Source organism: Girardinichthys multiradiatus, chromosome 18 (assembly GCF_021462225.1).
Source record: "Girardinichthys multiradiatus isolate DD_20200921_A chromosome 18, DD_fGirMul_XY1, whole genome shotgun sequence".
NCBI classification, from domain to species: domain Eukaryota; kingdom Metazoa; phylum Chordata; class Actinopteri; order Cyprinodontiformes; family Goodeidae; genus Girardinichthys; species Girardinichthys multiradiatus.
In genome coordinates this window covers 29,222,586-29,243,324 of record NC_061810.1, presented here as the reverse complement: position 1 = coordinate 29,243,324, position 20,739 = coordinate 29,222,586, and the positions used below count along the sequence as shown (strand labels likewise).

The 20,739-nt window shown below is 37.2% G+C and overlaps 1 protein-coding gene across 4 annotated transcripts in view; it reads right to left on the bottom strand.

Moving 5' to 3' along the window:
* Positions 1-20,739, bottom strand: part of LOC124883739 (Down syndrome cell adhesion molecule-like protein 1 homolog) — a 185,746-nt gene that overhangs the window by 133,671 nt on the left and 31,336 nt on the right. For all 4 annotated transcript variants that reach the window (XR_007042304.1, XM_047390994.1, XM_047390995.1 and 1 more), the window contains exon 3: positions 19,331-19,477. Coding sequence is in view for 3 of the 4 variants with exons in the window: in XM_047390994.1 (XP_047246950.1) it covers positions 19,331-19,477 (147 nt within the window). In the remaining variant the exon portion in view is untranslated. The remainder of the gene's footprint in view (positions 1-19,330; positions 19,478-20,739) is intronic.

Below are 20,739 nucleotides of genomic sequence, written 5' to 3'. Positions count from 1 at the left end.
CAATGTTTCAGTCACATTTCCTTAGACAGCAAATCACTTTGAGAACTCACATCATTATAGCCAGGATTTGCAGAAAGATTTAGACTAAAGAAAAATTCTGTCCCTACTGTTTGTGGCAAATGTGCAGATGACAAAAATGTAAGTACTTATTGTGGTTTCTTATAAGTTTCGGTTTCGTTTTCAGTGTACGAACTGCTGGTTGGGGGTACGGCCACACAGAGCTAATTTGCATAAAAGTGACAAAGCACTAAAACGGCTCATTCTGAAAGGAGCTAAAACAAAGGCTGGTACTAAGGAGGTAAAACTATTATCTGAGAATGATTTTGTGTGAAAAATGTGATTAACATGTTTTGTATTGCCCGTAGACCTATCCCAAACGTTTGAAAGGAAGTATAATAGGTCACCCTTAAGGGTAAATTCAAACTATATACTGACAATACATTTCAATATAACTAGGTGAAAAAATATGCATTTAAACTAATGAACAAAGACGACTGCTTAGATTTATGTTACGACATGTCATTCAGATTTTTGCCACCTAAACTGAAATCCAACAGCATCAAGCAAAATAAATCATAAGGACACCATTTACAAAAAACTGTAAACTGTCAATTGTTAAATGTCAACACATTACTTTTGATGTGTACTTTGAACCCCAGTCTTCACTGAAACTACATTTAGTAGCTTTCTAATCTTCTTTTGGCCCATGCAGTAAAAGATAATGTCTCACAAGAAATCAACATCACCTTTAGGATTTTCCTTGCCAATGTCATATGTCCACATCACCGCAGATACCACACCAGTCCTTCTCTTGCACCATTTTATCACTACTCTTTGAAAAAATTGTGACATCTTATAACTCCCCACCTAATGTAACCCGAATTATGGGTTGGAAATCCAAATATTTTTACCAATGTGAGAATGCATTCACATACACACAATAGTCTAATGCAGATTAGACTGGTTCATATTTTTAATTTGGAAATATACAAATAAAAGTAATTATGCAGTGATTTGAATTCATTAAATCAAAGATGAAGAAATTAATGTGTTTCATGACTAAGGAAGCAAGCAAAGTATAGAGCACTGTCTGCCTTTTGCAATGGTGTTAAGTTCTGATCACAACTGCCTTCTTGTGTTACACCTAAAGAAATAAGAGACAAAAGATAAGCACTCTTTTCTGATGAGGCAGTAGGTAACCATTTGAAGCAAACGTCACATTACCACCCTGCTTAATCTAAATCTAAATCATCAAGTTTATTTTGATTCACTGTTTCACAGTTTTAAATCTTCTATGTGAATGTGATCTATAACTGTCTTTATTAGGTTAAGTGCTCAATAACATAGATGACATATTTATGGTTTGGGGCAATTTGACTCCCTCATTTTTCCATTTTGTATCCACTCATTTTCATTTTAACTGATACTAAATTACTGCATTGCAGTTTATTTTGTTCAATAGTTAGGAATCCTGATGAATTATGGGGATAAATGATCGTCAAAATGCTCAAATTGCATGCTTGCTGCATATTATTTTTGAAGGTTTTACATAACACCTTTTTTGTTAGTATTATTTATAGTCATATTTAATAAATCAGACTATGCATTCTGATGAGGCTTCTTTGTCAGATTAAAAGTACATTTTAAAAATAATAACAGTTAAGTATGTATTAAATATACTTTTCATTAACCCCATATTACTGTATTAAAATGTTTTTAATGGTCTGTTGTAATATTCTAATCCTAAATGTTTTCATTATCTGTTATCAGAAAATCATCACAGTTAACAAAAATAAAGGCTTGAAAACATTGGTTTGTGTGTAATTAATCTACATAGTGTGTTTCACCTGAGTTACTGAAATAAATAAACTTTTCAATACTCTTCTAGTTCACTGAATATGACTAAACAGTATTATATTTTAATATATTGTTTGTTATCTTCCAGTCATACCTCAAAGTAGGGAAAAACATCCCAAATTAGCTTAGAAATGTGCAGTTCTGGACATATAAAATATCTTCAGCCACATGTAGCACCATAAATTCCTACAGTTAGTGTTTTCTTCTCTGTCTTTGTGTGCTCAAGCTTCTAATGTTATATGCAATGTACCAAAGCATGCGACAATTGAAGCTAGTATAATAGATTTCATCATGTAGAGAGGCTGCATGTGACACGCCATGTATTTTCAACTTGCCTGCAGAATTGTAGTCAACAAGGATGAATGAGCTGTAGTACAAACACTCAACTGTCAATCTAAGCTCATACATAAGAGCATTGTCCACAAGAGCGGGCTAGGCATAGGCTGCTGGGGAGGGGGGTTATCATGTCTGTGCTTGTGTGTGCTGGTGGCTGCAGAAAGAATGTGGAAAGGCAAGAATGACATTTAACTTAAATGTATATGAGATTCAAATTACTTCTCTTTTCTCTCTTTTTACTCTCCCTTTTCAATATTCACTCACCTCCTGCACTTTCTTCTGTGAGCCTTACTAAGCTTTGCGTCAATGCAAAAACATTTTCTTTTGCTTCTGTCTCTCTCTAACAAAACAGAACACAAAATCCAAACACATACTTAGACTGTCAATGGACTACATATATGTTTAAAGGAAAAAGTGAAGTCTGGATTCTAGTTTTTTACTTTTTAATTTTAAAAGTTTTTAATTTATTTAAAAAATTTCTTTAATTTCTTCTTTTTTATTAAAATGTTTTGTCAATTCGAGCATTGATTCCTTTCATATAAAGCACCCTGTTCATTTATTGGCATATACGGGAAAGATATTGATAGTTTCTCATTTCTTCAAGAGTGTCAGAGATTTTTGGTCCTTTTAATTAGTAATCTATGACATCTTCTTTCCCTGAAGTATAAATATGACTACTTATTTCTCTTACTCACTTTTCATGATTAGAAAGATAGCAGAAAATGCCATTGAAGTAAGGCAGATGTGAAATTATCTTCAGAGACAGAAAATAGCAACTTTAAAAAGACTTGACTAGACCAGTCTAAACCTGTCCATTTAAACATTCATTCATCCATTTTCTAAACCCGCTTCTTCTGTACAGGTCGTGGGGAAACTGGTGCCTATCTCCAGTGGTCTATAGGCAAAAGGCTGGGTACACCCTGGACAGGTCGCCATTCCATCACAGGGCAACATAGAAACACAGGACAAAAACCATGCACACACCCATACACACATAAGGGCAGATGAGAGAGACCAATTAACCTAACAGTCAAGCTCTTGGACTGTGGGAGGAAGCCGGAGTACCCAGAGAGATCCCACACATGCATGGGGAGAACATGCAAACCATGCAGAAAGACCCTCGGCTGGGAGTCGAACCCAGGACGTGCAGCCTGCCATTTAAACATTTAGAGCAATATTAAATAGTTTAAAACAACTGGAGCTGCAACAAACAAAGTGTAAGAAGGACCCATGTTTATTTTGCTACCACACAGAATGATGAGGGTTGTATGGGAGGTAAGATAACCTCCACTGCTCACTATTAGAAAATTGCAGCCAAGAATGGCTTCATAACAAACATGATATGCTATTTATTTTCCAACCGATTGTTTAGAGAACACGCAGGAAAAGTGTTTTCTGTCCTACCAACAGATACCTAAAGATGTATAGCTTGGTTAACCTGTTGTAGCTTTACCTAGAATCATGTGCTCAGTTGAGCTCAAGATTGAGGTTTTTGCAACAAACATTCCAGGTGGGTTAGGTAATGAAAATTCCCTCATTCCCACTGTTACGTACAGTGGATGATTTGTGATGCTGTGGGTCTGTTTTTCTTTAAAGGTCCCGGAATGCATGAGACCATAAACTCTTTTGAAAACCAGAAGATTATGAAATGAAAATCAGGTGGTGCTAGAAAACAGAAAATGTTTCATCATTGGGCTTTTCAGCAGGCTAATGCTACACAACATTATTAACACCAAAATCCAATAGAAACTCCATGAGATGGATAGAAAAAGAGTGAGTGAGAGTGGAACCCAGCATTCTAGATCATCTCAAGAGATTGGGCAAAGAGAGGTGATCAAAGACCCCTTCCTCTTTATTCTCCAGCGTTGTAAAAGGATTTGGGGCTCTACTGGTAAAAAAGACACAGGGACAATTAAACATCCAAACTAGAATAAAAACACATCACTCACAAAACCTGAAAATTACATTCATTTTGCAGAAGGTATTCTAGGTTAACAAGTTCTTTCCCTAAATTCCATTCATGTTTTAAAATGAGTATTGTATATTTGCCTTTGCAAATTTGTGGTTTTGGTGATTCCCTGATTAGCCTTCTTGATCAGCTGGTAAGTCATAAAGGATAAAGTCCAATTTAGTTACCTATTGGTGTGTGAGCAACAACAGATCCATCACCTAATATTTTGGGTACATTTATATGACTGGAAACTTCCTGCCTTTCATTCTTCTATTTTGGCAGAAACCTACTTAAATTCAATTGAACTCCAACTATGACTATGCTTAAAATTCTGGTCCGATGAAGTCAACCAAAACAACTTTAAAAATATGCAGTTCCAAAGTTCATGAACCAGACACTCTCATGCCTTAGGCTGTGCCTTAGGCAAACAAACTTGTTGACCATGCACAACATTGACACTGTCACAGAAAGTAAAACACATTTTCTGCTGAGAAGACAGGCAACTGCAATCCACATTAACCAAAATAATTCTACAGTTAGAAATCTTTCCAACCTCATATAACCTCTATGGCAAGGTAAGGTAAAGTGATTATTTACATATTCAAAACTCACATTTTTCTAGCAGAATCAGAGTTTAAGTCAACTAAAACGGTATCAAACAAACCTGCAACATTTACTGCTGTAGGAAATTAGGCCATTTTGACAGCATCACCGAAAAGTATTGCTGCACAATATCAAAATGTTCAGAATTCGTAAAAATCAATAGCACCACATGCTAGTTTAACTCAGCAATCAATACCAAACTGTAAACTGGTGACAGGTCAGACCCATTTCTACTAACAGGAGGTGCAAAAGCCACTACAGCTGATTCTAATCAATTGACTACAGGGGAAAACACTCAGCATGACACCATCAAGGTAATTTCCCTTGGTATGGTTAGAACGACAGAGGACTGATCTGTGCCCACTTTTATTTAGTAGTTCCACTACAAGCCCTGCAAAGCCTCTTGGAAAAAAGGTCAATTGGCGTGCTGAAGATATTTTCAGTTATGTAAGGAAGAAAAGAAGAAAACACAGCAGGCTGGAGTTTTTAGGAGGTTGCATCATTAGTTTCAGTCATGTTATGAAATTTTCTGGCACAGACAAAAGTAACTCTACAATTTATAAATTGGTTGTAGTTGTTAGTGTTGAATTCAGAGGTAAGTTTCAGATAATAGCAAACATGGCGATGGTGGAGTAGGTCATGAAAACGTACATTCTCAGAAACTGATATAATTCAAGACACTGCAATAGATGAAGATGATCAGTATGGCCATTAAATAAATTGTGGCAACAGAATGAAGAAGTTACACCATTTCTGTCATCGTCTTTTTCTTTGTCCATTTTGCTCTGATAGTTGTTTCTGGGTAGGAATCTACAAACTTTATGGTGATGGCCTAAAATACGCATAAAATGCATCCAGAAGATGGACAAAAGGCTCTCTTCTAATCTATCTGAGTATTTAATGTCAAGCATAAAGAGCCCTTAACATTAACATTATGTCCTCCAAAGTAGTACAAAGTAGATGACTCTTGATTTCTAAAATGGATTTGACCTATCTCTGAGAAGAGGTGGGACCAATCCAGTATCAGACCTGATGCCAACATAATTATTGGAAAGGATGTTGGACTGATCACAGGACACCGTGATCAGTCTAAATGCCATGGTTCTTTTTTGCTCCAGGTCATATTTAGACTAATTTTACTTTGTACATCAACCCTTACAGTCAAACAGTTGCTGCACAGTTAGAACATAAAAGGTACTGTACATTGTACTCACATAACTGTTCTTATATGTAACTGTTCCATCTAAAAGATTGCTTAAAACCTTAGACATATAGCGGGGGTTGTTACGTAAGGTCATAGTCTGCTGCTCAGCATGGCTTTCTTTGGATATATTTTAGTGATCAGTAGGAATCGGTACCGAATTTCGTCAGTACTACCGAGTACCCATTCACGTAAAATCAAACGGTACCATGTTTCGGTAGCTAAACGCATCACTGGGACACTGAGGGAGTGGAAGAGTGGCTGATTTTTTGTGCTGGACATGAACACAGCATTGCACGCACAATAACGTAATGACATCAGTAGCCGCTGGTACAGTCAACAAAGCATGGTTGATAGAAAGCGCTTGAAGGTATGTTTCCACTTTTCAAAATGCGATGCAGATTACGCTTGTTGCAATATTTGTGACCTGAAGTGCAAGGCCAGTGGCGAAAATATTTCTAATCTGGGGAAGCACCTGGTTAAGCACAAGACTTTTCGTAAGGCTGAAGAGTGCACAGTTTTTGTCAGCCTCAGATCTACAGCTACAACTCCTGCATTCAGCACCATTAGCACGCCTGCATCCGTTAACGACTCGTCGTCTGCAGCCAGCAACATGGGAGAAGAAATGTTTGGAACAACTGAGGTGTTACAATAACAACAGCTGGATGTTTTGATATATTCATTAAAGTTTATATATTGAGAAACAAACATGTTAAATTGAAAAATGTTGAGATTTTGTTATTAAACACACTAACATTTATGACCACATAAACACACACAAAAATACAGAAAATTGGTACAATTGAATACCGATATTGTATTCCAGGTACCCGGCATTGGTACCGTATCGGTTCAATGTGAAATGTACCTATCTTTAGTGATCAGAATAGAAGAAATAATAATAAAAAAAACTTTTCTTTATGAAGTTAACAAGATGGCCTTTTTTAGCTCTGATACTCTATTTTTCATGGATGTAGGATTTGAAGTGTTACCAGCTTCTTGGAAGACTTTGACACAAGGCTGGAATATTTGCAGTCTAGAAAATACACAGAGACTGCTGTAACAGCTAGCGATGCTAACTGCACAGACCATTATAACCACTAATGGAAGTTGTTAAAATCCATTAAAAAGAAGTCACTAGAGATTAGCTTCTTGGATGTGCAGCTAAAAACTCTAACTGTTTGATGTTATCATGTCAAAATGAAACAAAATTTCTGCAGAATGTTTCTGACAACTTTCTGAATCTCTGCCACAAAAAGTTTTAAAGTCATGTAAACAAAGGTTGTGATGGCTTTGCAAATCTGTTTAGTTAGACATCAATACCATGGCAGTTATCACTCAGTTTACTCTTTATCAGTCCAATTGTAACAACTGCTCAGAGTTTGAGTGGAAGAATGTTGTATTTAGGTGATAGATAACGAGTCATAAGCTCAGCTGACCAGAAAGAAAATCTGACAAAAGCAGAGAACCCAAAGGATATTGTCTAATGCTTGAAAGTCAACATTTCTTTTTTCAAACCATATCTATAGCAAGATACAGTTGGAAGAAAGCACTGCCCAGGGCACTTTATAACAATGCCTACAACATGTTCAAACTGAAAGAAATAACTATGTATAACAAGAGGCAATGAAGGGGCCCTGATGAGCACTTGGCAGGAGCAAATGTGAAGTCAGTCAAGAAGAAGAACCTTTGAAGGCTGAAGTAAATGTGACGTTGAGTGCACTGAGTGCATTTAAAAAAAATATGCCATGGAAATGAGGGAAAAAGTCTGAAACCTACAGTAAATGTAACATTTCTTCACTATTATACAACTATTATAAAACCTCTGTGGTTAACAATATCACCTCACAGCACATCTTCAGGTCAGAAATGCAATTGTGCAGTCATTTCCATGCTGAGTTCACTCATCTCCCCTTTGCAGTTGAGGATTTTTACTTTGGATATTCAACTTTTCATAGTCCAGAAACGCATGTGAGGTGAAATGATTTAAAGAAACAATAATAAGACCATTTAATCTAAGGCTACACTATGCTGATGCTCTTTTGGCACCAATGAACATTCATTTACCTTGGCATCTCTAATGGTTGAAGTAGTTACAACTGGCCTATTCTCTGATTAATTAATATAATAATAAGCACCTCAAAACACTATCATTACACTTTTGTTTATCTGTTTTTTGTTCCAGCGACATGGGAAGACACATTGCCACAAGACACTGACATTGCTTTATTGCTTTATTGCACATTTGCACTTTAGTATACACATTTTCATCACCAGATACGTTAAGCTGCCATCAATTATACAAAGAGGTTAACAAAATTCATCTGCTCAAGCTTTGAAGTTTCCACACAGTATATGCCACACAAGCAAGCCACTGCTACCCATCTGTCACAGAATTAAGTTAATAATAACGTTACTCTTACTCTACTCAATGCAGACACTCTGACCTTAGCATGCTGGATGCTTAAAACTGAAAGTGAAATTGATGGTAGGACCTACTTTCGGATCAGCTTGGCTAATAATTATCGGACCACTCAAATTTCATTCCAAGAGGGTCAGCTGATCATTTAGTATGAAACAAAAGACAGTGATGACACAGAAAAACTTGCGTACCTCAACTCGATACAAAAGAGAGTGAATTTCATATATTTAATGCCAATCTACGTGCACTATTGAGAATGGAACCACAGCAAAAGCAACACCCATTCTTCAAAGGTTTAACAGGATTTGATATTCCACATTATCCCGTTCATTTACTCACATTATGACCTAGGTAATGCATTTTCAATACCACAACATGCTTGGCAATATAAGAAAAAGAGTGTGACATCAACCTTTAAATCTTCATATCACATAATCTGGCAACATATTTCTTTGTAAAGTACAGGCAATTGTATCCAGTACCTAAAGTTTTACATTACAAGTCTAAATATAATTTATGCAAAAAAATGGGACCAGTATAAAAGGAGTACATATAATTTCACTTTGTTAATGTTCTTTCATGTAGAAAAGAATAGAAGGGGAGAGGAGCATCTAAAAATATGTGTTAAACTCCAGTGAACTATTGATGTGTGAGCACTTAGATGCCAGCATATGTCTTACGGGAGTCCTCAGGCCATAACATACATCCCAGAGAGCTCATTGATTAGCTATTAATAAAGCACAGAGATTCCATTGCTGACATGGGAGATCAGTGGGCTCACACACAAATCCAGATACACACTCACAGCTGCACAACAGAATATAGAAGATTCAACCATGGTTCCTTGAGCAAAAATAACAGAATAGGTATAATACAGGTATAATAATACAATTAGAAATTAAACATGAGAGATGAGAGTATGTCAAAAAGAGAGAGAAAACAGAGTACACGTACTAAAAATAGGTATTGTGCAAATTTAGTTTAGCTTATTTTAGCTTTCCCCCTTTTAACCAAGGAGATGTTTCCCTTTCTCACTGCATTTTATCACTATGAAACCCAATCTTTCCTTCACTCCTTCTTAGATACACTTGTACTGCTTGTTAAATGTCTAATAGCAGTCCTTCAATGTAGCATATTAGCTCAGTTGAGAACAAGTAAACATCAGGCAAGTGCCAAAGTGCCAAAAATGAATTAAAAAAAACATAAGGGGTAATTCAAAAGCAGTTAGACCTAGATAAACAAAAAAACTTAATTATGCACCAAACAAGAAACATTTGCATGTCTTTTTACCTTATTTTGCCACAGTTTTTATTAATTTTGTTCCTGATCCTCCACCCCAGCGCTCTTTACCTCCTCCTCCTCTTCCTCCTCCTTCCTTTCAGTCCCCCTTCCACTACTCTGTCGCTTGTTTTTTTTTCTTCTGCATGTAGATCTTCAGGTCACGGGTCATTAAGTTAGTTCCAGCAGGGATGTGTTGGAACAGAATATTCCTCAAACTGCCCTGCCCCCATGGCACTACTAAAACACAAATGTGCATAAAAACATGCATCTTTGTGAAAACACACATACTTCTTTCCATTCCTTCTTTGACACATACCTTACATGTTTTCTAACATGTTGGTCAGTGTATTCATATAAGAACAAAATATTACAATGCATAATTTATTTGTGCAAAAAAAATTCAAATCAGATTTGAATGCACTATCTACATACTGATGTATGTAAACAAAAAAATATATTTATTTGTAAGATGTGATAAGATAAGATAAGATAAGATAAGATAAGATAAGATAAGATGTGCCCATTTTGTTATATCGTTGAAAGCAACAACAACATAGTCTCCCAGAAGTTGTTTACCAAAACTGCTTCAAGATTGCATCAACGACTCATCAAGAAGGGCACAGAAAAGAAAAAATAACAACATCTAAAGCACTGCAAGACCCACTTGCTTCAGTTAAGATGTAAGTTCTTGATTGATGATAACAATTAGATAATTGCAAGGTAAAAATAACTGCAAAACACAAGGGGCCCATCTCAAGATATATGTGAAATATTTTGGTAGGTGTTCGTCCCATTACTAATAGAGTATTTAAAAAAAGGACAACATACCAACAGTCAAACATAGTGATGGAATTGTAATGATGTAGGAATGATTTCCTGTTTCAGGATCTGAACGACTTGCCATAACTTATAGAACCACAAATTATGCCCTTTACCAAAAAATACAAAAAGAGAACATCCAGTCATAAGTTCATAACATTAAGCATATGCACAGTTGTGTTATTAAAGAGGACAATAATCAAAGTACACCAGCAAGTCAAGCTCTAAATGGCTGAAAAAAAGACAAAAAATAAGGTTCTGGATTGGCATGAATAAAAGTCCATAATTAAAGCTGATTGAGATCTTTCGGCATAACCCTAACAAGGCCACTCATGCTTGAGAACCTTATAATGAACCCTAATGTGGTTGAATTAAACAATTTGGCAAAAAAGTGTGGGGAAAAGTTCTCCCATAGCTATGTGAAAGACTTATAAAACCTGATATAGCAAATGTTTCATGGCCGTTTTTTTTTTTTTTTTTAAAGGGTGAGGATGACTGTTTTTTTTTAAGAAAATAATAATTTGAAAGTTTAATTTTGTATTTACTCGCATTTTGTTCATGTTAAAATTAGTTTGACCATTGATCATCTTTTCCACAGCACTGTATGTGTGCAACTTTGTCATAACCATGCAGAAACTGCACATGCACTCTGAAGAGTCCATGAACACATATATAAATGTGCATATCAGAGCGATTCTCCACGCTGGTTGTTGTGCACTGTCAAACAACATTAGATGGCACAAGGTGTCAGTGGGATAATTAGAATAACACATTCACTGCATTCTTCATTATATGTGTCATCATCACTTACTGACTGAACTTCCTCACTGACACCACCCAAACCTTCAAACCCTCATACCCAATCACACATCCTTACTCCAACCTGAGTGATGTGTCTTTTTTGGAAGGGGCAAGATCCTCATTAAAAATGGCCTCCAGTAAAAACCAAATTGTCTGAAATTACATTGTGTATCTTTCTACTTATTAGTTCCTTAGGAAGGCAACAGCAATGCACAAAGTTGAGGAGCAGCAGCATGGTTTCAGAAGGAGGGTGTTGGCAAGAGATCATGGCGGAAGATGAGTAAGGATCTGATGTCGGCTTTGGATTTGGCAAAAAATCTGGCAGCAATTCTATCTGTTTTAACTGCAATGGAAGGAAGCAGTGAGGCATGTGCCCACAGAGTCAAAAAAGATGTTGAAAAAAAACCCCAGACAAACACACAAACGGCCTTGTGTACACCTTGTGGTTAATGAATAACTTACAAGCAGAGAGGAAAGGGAGCCTTCTTTCCTGTGTGAGGCCAAATGAATTCACAGAAGCGCTATGCAAATGCTCCCTGGGCTAACGAGACTGCCTGCATGATTGGAGTGCCATTGAAATTCTCCTCGTGCACAGCCCTCCCTCACTTCCTACCTCCCTCCTATCCTCTTTCGATCTCCCTCCATCTCTCCCGCCATTTCAGTCTGAACGTCCATGTTCTTTCTTTCTTTCTTTCTTTCTTTCTTTCTTTCTTTCTTTCTTTCTTTCTTTCTTTCTTTCAGAGATATCTATCTATCTATCTATCTATCTATCTATCTATCTATCTATCTATCTATCTATCTATCTATCTATCTATCTATCTATCTATCTATCTATCTATCTATCTATCTATCTATCTATCTATCTATCTATCTATCTATCTATCTATCTATCTATCTATCTATCTATCTATCTATCTATCTATCTATCTATCTATCTATCTATCTATCTATCTATCTATCTATCTATCTATCTATCTATCTATCTATCTATCTATCTATCTATCTATCTATCTATCTATCTATCTATCTATCTATCTATCTATCTATCTGTCTGTCTTCTTTTCAGCATTCAAATCAGGTTATCTACACAGATACACGCTGCAGGTCTATCATTGCCTGGATGGCAGTGAATGCTCCTGTGTCTGACTCGACTCTCTCTTTCTGTCTGTCTCACCGACAAACACACTCACACACACCTACACCCTGCCCCACACACACACGTACACAAACACAGAGTCCGCTCAAACAGAGCGAGCTCAGAGTTGCTCTGCACCTGTTCTCTCTGTAAAACATCCAAACACGAGTACTGAATAAATAACCCAACCCAACACACATCACAGCCAGGTTCTCACACACGCACATGGACACACCACATCCCATAAACACACATAAATAAGTAAACACCACCCATTTCCCCTCCGTGGTTACCCCCCTGCCTGCCCTCTTCTTTTTCCTTTTATGTGAGGTAAAAACTGCTCCGCTCCTAAAGGAAAGCACGCATAGATATGTATAATGGTTAATGGTCAAACACTAACGGGAGATACTACAAAAGGACAAAGAGAGATAGAGGAGAGGAGATGGGGGAACTTGTCAGATGCATCTTTAATGATCGGGGGCTTTAAAGCCACTGGCCTTCTCCTTTTCCCTTGGGTGCTGGGGACAGCAAGAAAACTAAAGCATGCACCCCTCTCATATGCCTCATCTACCTGCCTAACGTATTTCTTCGTCTCTTCACCCCATACTCGCTTTGCCATCTGCATAATTTAGCATGTAATGCTTTGGTGCCACTTTGTATTCCCCTGTTTTTTGCTTGTTCTGTAGTTTTTGGGCTTACCTCTATTTCACTTAAAGGTCGGATGGAGTGGATAGAATAGGCCAGGCATTGTCACTTCACTATCTCCTAATAAGTGCCTCTAAAAAGGAAGGACGAGAGTGAAAGAAAGTTAGGAGTGGATAGATGGAGGGGTAGAGAGAGTTAGCAGGTCACTGCAGAGAGGATACAAAATGGAGACTAGGACAGAAGCTGCAGCAGTTGCAGTGAAACTTCACTTTACTCAGAGACTCACGCAATGCATGTCAAAGAGACAGGGGATTAAACAGCTTCAATCAGACATCACAGTTTTTTCCCTACCTTCTTCTTTGTGAAACAGTCACCGCTTTTCTATTTTCCAGCTACTAAGTTGCAAGTTAAAAACAAAGCAGATAAACCTATAGCAGAAAACACAATTTCTTCTGAATTATTAAAGATAACGAGTAAAGGTATTGAAACATGACTCAAACACAGAAAAGCTTGTAATTACTAGTATTCAAAATGTTCTGCAGTGTTGTGAAAAAGTGTTTGTTCACTTACAGAAGATGACCTGAATGAATACTAAATGCACTTTAGTCATAAGCTGTCCAAACCAATATAAACCCATGTAAAGATCTCAAACATTAGGATTTGCTGCTACTGAGCAGAATTCATGGTTCCATCAATTACAGCAAGTCTGAAGTAATGGTCTGAAGCAGCAAAGCTAGCCCAAACCATTACACTATCACTACCATGTCTGAATTTAAACATGATGGGTATTTTCTGTAGTGCTGTGTTAATTTTACCCCAGATGCACGTCTCTGAAGATGTTCCAGGAAGGCTGACCACTGCTGTGAAGGTTCAACACTCTTCCAATTTTTCTCCATTTGTGGATAATGGCTTTCCCCTAAAATTGGCTTTGCAATACCTTAGTAAATATTAAATTAGTTAAAAATAGATAGGCAATAGGCACATATGCCTTAGTGAATAAATACTAATAATCCTGTAATCGAACAAGGAATATCTGCATACTGTTTCACTTTAATGCACTGCACCACTCAAAAAGATTTCAATCGATCGAAACTTGAATTAGCCGGCCAATCCTCAAAGAAAACATAAAATGTTTGAAGCTATGTAATTGAGATGATCAAAGTCAGTGCTTTCAAACACATGCTAATCAATATCAAAAACCACAATGAGATATTTCCAAATTTAAAGGTCCTGCAGTGTTCCTGTCATGGAAACTGTTACCAATTTCAGCTAGGACAGTTTCACTGTCCTACATTTTAAGAGAGAAAAGAAAAATGCATTTCTGTTCTCCTTTCGCTTGTGTGTATGCATGTGTGTGAGCATAAGTATGGTGATGATCCATGGTGATGCACTAATAAAAATCAAGCAGCGATGCATCCTCACACCTTCCTCATTCCGCCTACCGGATTGCACCGGTTTCCATGGTGACCGGATAAAACTCACACTGTTTTTTCTCCAACTGGTGGAGTAGATGCACAGTCTCATACGCGCACACAGATGAAGTTCCTTATCACACATCTCTCAGATTGTACTCCTGCAGTTCCCTAACTGACAAGAAAACAAATGCAAATTTTATTATAAGTGACGGCAAAACCAGCAAACCATCAATTAACCGAAGAGACGCAGCTATATGGAGAAATAGTGTGAGAGCAGCAGTTATGACAGCTGAGAAAAAAAACCACAAGAGCTAGTCAACAGATTTGGCCGTCCTCTGTTTGACTCTCAGCCGGTGTGCCTGTAAATTTATCCATACCCCCCAACATTGCTCTATGAGCAGGCCACAAAAGCAAACAAATTTGGCTGTCAAATACTGACACGACACCCAAGAAGGGTCGAATTGCAGTGAGGCCAGCTGTCAGCAAACACCCTCCTCCCTCTTCATCAAAGCCCGTTCAAACTCAGTTTTATTGACCAACACAGCCGTCTGTGTGACATGTGTCATCTTGTCACCTAGCATACACTGTCTCTAATAAATGGCAAAGCACCAGAGCGTCTCAAGTGCTCAAGTGAAGGCTGAAAGTTGAGCATGCAACCAGGAGCTGATGGATGGACAGATAGATGGAGGCATGCACAAACGCCTCTGAGTTGAACTCGGTGTGTCAGTTTGTGTGTGGAGCCATTAACGCAGGCCACCAGTCTGTACCAGGGAGGGAAAGAGATGAGAAGAGCCTTTGAGCGGTAGATGGCCGAAAAGAAGAGGACCACTGTCTTACTACTAGGACCAATTTACCAGCTGTGGAGTGAGAGAAAGAGTGAGAATTAAGAGATAAAAAGCTCCACAGTGTCTTCAAATATACACATTGACCGGATAGGAGTGCCATTTTTTATTTAAAAAAAACAAAAAAAAAACATTATTACCAGCTATATTCAGAGGTAAAAGTACTTTATCATTAGCATCTTATTCTCTTTACTCCAAAAGGTGTTGTCCTGCTGATATTTTTGTAACTGCTCGTTTGAAGTTTTGGTTGATTCATGCGAAATTATCATAAACTTCAAGGAGACATATACAAGCTATCAGCAGACAAGCTTTGTACAACTTCAAAAATAAACTTGATGATGATTTTGTTAACTTTTCTATATGTTTGTTCCTAAGTCAATTTTGAAAGTATGTTTTTTTACTTCTAACTATAAATTGGACCTATAAAAAAAGTGTCTGTTTTTTTTTATTTTTGCATTTTCAGGGCACATTTTAATTTTTTTGCCTTGTAGGCCTGAGAAAAAAAGGATACCCTGAACCAAAACTGGACACAAACATACCTTATATCAGTTTATCTTTGAGGCTTGATATATAATTATTATATTTCATCTCCTTTATTTGTCTTTGTTTTGAAACTGCAATACAAAAAAAGCAAGAATTATTTCAGCAGACTAAGTGATACTCATTTGTGAGGTACTTCCACATTTACTCTTGTTATTGTCTGATCTTACAAACAGTTTTTGAATTTAGGTACAAAACTTGAGCATGTAGAGTTAGAACATATATATATATATTTTATATTGTTTGAGTTTTACTGCTAAGTTCCCTTTTAAAGTGCAATAACAGTTCTGAATGTGAATCTTTTTACACCCCTCGTTAAATAAATGAATCATTTTGTGAACACTGCATGCACTTTAATGTTGCAGTAGGATTGATCGTGGGTGCAACCTCTGGTGAGACAGCAAACGCTACAGTAAAGCAGTTTGTTTTGGTAGCTAATTGTATGAGCTCCAGTGAGCTGTGTTTTGCAATTTAGCAAAAGTTATTTTCTTTGTTTGTTTTGATAATGACTCACTTAGTGATATGTACAACCTGTTCCACTGTTTGGGATTATTTCTGTGATCAGTAAGTAATTTTCCATCTGTTACGAACAGCCGAGGTATCAAGACGAATGTGGTTGAAAGATCTAAATCAGATATGTTTCCTCTTTCACTTTGTCAGCAAAATGTCTCTGGAGAAAGAGCTTTACCCTACGTTATGGTTGGACCACATACTGTAGGTACATACCTACTCAAGTATGTAATAATTTACCAGTAATTGATATACTGGTCCCAACATCCCTGAGAACACATTCCCAGCCTACAACAAGAAATTCTCACTTAAAAACTCATATGCACAATTAAATAAAAAATCAGCAGAATTAGAATCTGGAGTCCTATCTGTATTTCTCCTGACCATGACACTAGACTCCAAGTCTAGTGTCATGGTGTGGATGTGCGGTGTGATGACTCCGACTGGGCTATATGTTTACTTTGAGGTGCATGAAATTTTGCTCGACCTTCAGTGAGCTGAAGTGATGGAGTTGAGGAGGCTTGATGTACAGTATATGTCAGAGACTATTTCTTTATGTAATTCTCCCAAGTTTTGAAAGATAAATTGACAAACATGATTATGGTATTTTGTTGAGTAAAAGCTAAACATTTGCATCTGAATACGTTTGTTTACGTATAAGAATGCTAATCTGTAAGCTGTTAACAAAATTAACATAAAGCATGAAGGGAAAGAGGAATATGATGCATAAAAATGTATAAGCAGTGATCCAAAACTCCATATATATTTATTATAAACATCAAGAAACAAAGAAAAGAAACCAACAAGCTGCAAGAAGCTAAGGTTTGGCTGAGTCCTTTTTTTAAAGACCTGAAATTATTTATTGAAGATTGGATAGTTTATACATTTTGTCCTCCACTTGATCTGAAAAAGTACCGTTAATAACAGTATTTTTTTTTTTACTTAGTTTTTACAAAACCAGAAGCAATCATGGGAGTTAAGCAGTTAAGTAGTATAGATTTGTATCAGATGTATTTATTGATTTCAATCTATCTATTGTTTTCTGCTTATCTGAGATCAGGTCATAGGGGTAACAGGCTTGGGAGGAAAACCCAGACATTCCTGTCCCCTGGAAAATCCCTCCAGCTCATTCTGGGGGATCTCAATGCGTTCCCAGATCAGATGATATTTACAGTCCCTCCAGCAAGTTCTGGGTATTCCCCAGGGTCTACTCCCAGTAGAAAGTGCCCAGAAAACCTTCAAAGGGAGCTCCTCCCAAATGATGGAGCTACTCATCCTATATCTAAGACTGAGTCCAGCCACCCTACAGAGAAGGCTCATTGGCCATTTGTATCTTGTTATTTATTTATCTTTGCAAAAAGGTGCATCCTAATGCATTTTTTTCCAGGAGTTGTATCATCATTGGAACCTTCAGGAAAACGCTTATTTACACATGTATATATATGTATGTGCGTGCGTGCGTGTGTGTGTGTGTGTGTGTGAGCGAGAGAGAGACTATTCCAACAAGTTTTTACTTGTTTATGTGTGCATGTTTTACCAAATGATCAATACCATGCTCCCACTGAGTGCCTAGCACTGAATGGTCATTACACTGGCTTTAACCAACAAACACACACACACACATAGACAGACACACACACTGAGCTATGAGTCAAACAGATTTGCCTGGTCTCACCACTCTCACACTGAGAGATCTGTGACAAGAGAGAGGGGAATCCAACAACAAGCTTTATCGATCCAGACTGGAAACCCCCCTTAGGCCACACACATACACATACATACTAGTGTTGTGTTGGATCAATGGGTGCTCCTGTGCTGCGTGAAAGACAGAATAATACAAAGGAGCACAAACACACCTTTTAACACAAAGAAGCACTCACTGTGGAGAGATGAAATGAGTGCACCGCATCAGAGAGGGAGATAAGGGGCAGAGAGAGCAAAACGTATCATCTGACCTAAACAGTCTCATCTGACATTCTGCAATTTGCCATTGCTCTATGGAGCAGATGTTAACACTGTGCCACGCAAACCTGAACACTTTCACACACACACACACACACACACACACACACACACACACACACACATGTCAATGCACAGCGAAAGAATAGCATGTAGCAGGCTCAGTTTCAGACTGATATTACTACTTTGTTGAATGATTTAAACAGAGGATCAGGTGGAGTAAGGAGAGCTTCTCCAAGATACAGCAAAGATGTTGCTGGTCACCTTTTACATGAGCAGCCACACAAATGTATCACTTATCACACTGTATTCCAAACCATCTCCAAAAGTTAAAACTGTGCTTGAAAATACCACATTTTAACAGTTTTACTTTATTTATAAATGTTTTGAAAGAGTAGTATAATATGATTTAAATAAATGGTATGCCTTTAGTTTCCACACCATGTCTGTCTATGTTTTACGTGACCAGGAATATTTTAACACAGCTGAATTTGTCTTCCTTGAATGCAGAGGGGAAGTGTAGAAACGTTCTTTTATTGAGCTGACCGGGAGAGTGCAGCAATAGTTAGAGGATAGGCAGCACTGCTCCAAGCAGCTAGAAAAACCTTCACTCTCTCTAGAACTTCCTCTGGCACCTCATTTAAAAAACATTAAAACAGTGGAAAGGGTTTGGTGAAAAATGTGATTCTGGAAACTAGCACATGCTAACACCAAATCAATGCATGCAGAATGAAGCATATTTATCCCTGTAATATTGTCTCAGTCAGTCTTCCGTCTTTTAAACTTCTTCTCTAATTTCTCACTGATGCAAACAAAACATAAACTAATTTGGCATATCAGCAAAAACAAAAAACCGAGAGAATCATCAGTTTTTTAGTGTTTGGCTGAGCTTACGTGTCAAACAAATTCATAAGTGCATTGTTACTCTCTTTATACATTTGTTAATTTTGGTTTCTGATGAATTAGTGATGATAATTGTTGTAATTGTAATGATAATTGTAACGTCCTACCAGGGACGATGGAAACTGTGTCTTTCTCCCAGGACACCACGCTGACGTACTCCTGAACAGCCGAAGGGATGAGGCACTTGAATACGGCAACATTACCCCGCATGGAGTGCTGGTCAGCCACACGGACTGTGTAAGGCTCCCTGAACACTGGGTTTATAGAAAGAAAAGGAAGGGAAACTTTTGTTAGTCATCTACAGCATATAGATTGTGTCACAGCTCAACGTACTTGATTCTTTTAACAGGTAGCTAATAAAATTCAAACTGCTACGAAAACACTTCTTTATGTGTTTAAATTAAAGTGGATCTTCCTTTGAGAAGTTGAAAGAGAATATTGTTGAAATACATTATCAACTAATAAGCAAATCATCAAATTATTCTCCTTACAAGCAGAAATAACAAGCTTTTTGAATTTTCATGTGGTATTGACATGCATCTTTGTGTTTTATTAAAATTAAGGGTAACTAGGTCTAAAGAGAGCTAAACCTGAAGAAGCAATAATGTTTCTCAATTTGAAGTGGTGTAGATTATCATACGTACACCTCATTTTACCTTGACTTTTTTTTCATTTTGTCACATTACAACCATACATTTGAGTATATCTCTTGGATCTACACAAAGTAGTACAACAGGGTATCAAATTAAGCGGAAGGAAAAATAAACATTCTTTTGAATATTTGTTTACAATTTTTTTAATTACATTTATTCAGTCCTCTTGACTGAAGTCATTTTTTTTTTTGCAAATCATGTTTATCTGTCTGTAATGTATTTCAAGTATAAATAAAGATGTTCTGTGAAGGCCTTAGAGGTTTTTAGACAACATTGGCAAACAGTATTATGAAGACCAAGAACATGCCCAACAGGTCAGCGATATATTTGAGGAAAAGTTAAAGCAGAGTTTAGTTTATAAAACAATATATCAAACTTTTAATGTTTCATAGAGCACTGTTTTCCATCATCTAAAAATGGGGAGAGTATAGGGCAGCCTAAAGCCTAACAGGACCACCTAAACTGACCATGTTAACTCTGGACAAGTTTTCTGTATCCACAGCTTAGTTGAGAGAATTTATTGGCAGGACAAACATCTGTCGGGTAATCCACAAAACAGTATTTATGGAAGAGTGGCAAGAAAAAAGCCACTGCTGAAAGAAGAAGAATGTTTTTTGTAGTTTGCCACAAGACACATAGGGAACACAGTAAACATGTGGAAGATGGGACCAAAACTGAACTTTTTTTCCTGCATGCAAAGTGCTGTGTTTTCAATTTAGTTTATTTATAGTGAGCTGATTTCAAACTAATGTTGTATCAAGCTACTTTACAAAGAAATAACATGGTGGTGGCAGCATTATGCTACGGGGATGCTCAGGAAAAATAAGGAGGCCGGTCCAAGTTGATGGGAAAATTGATAAAGA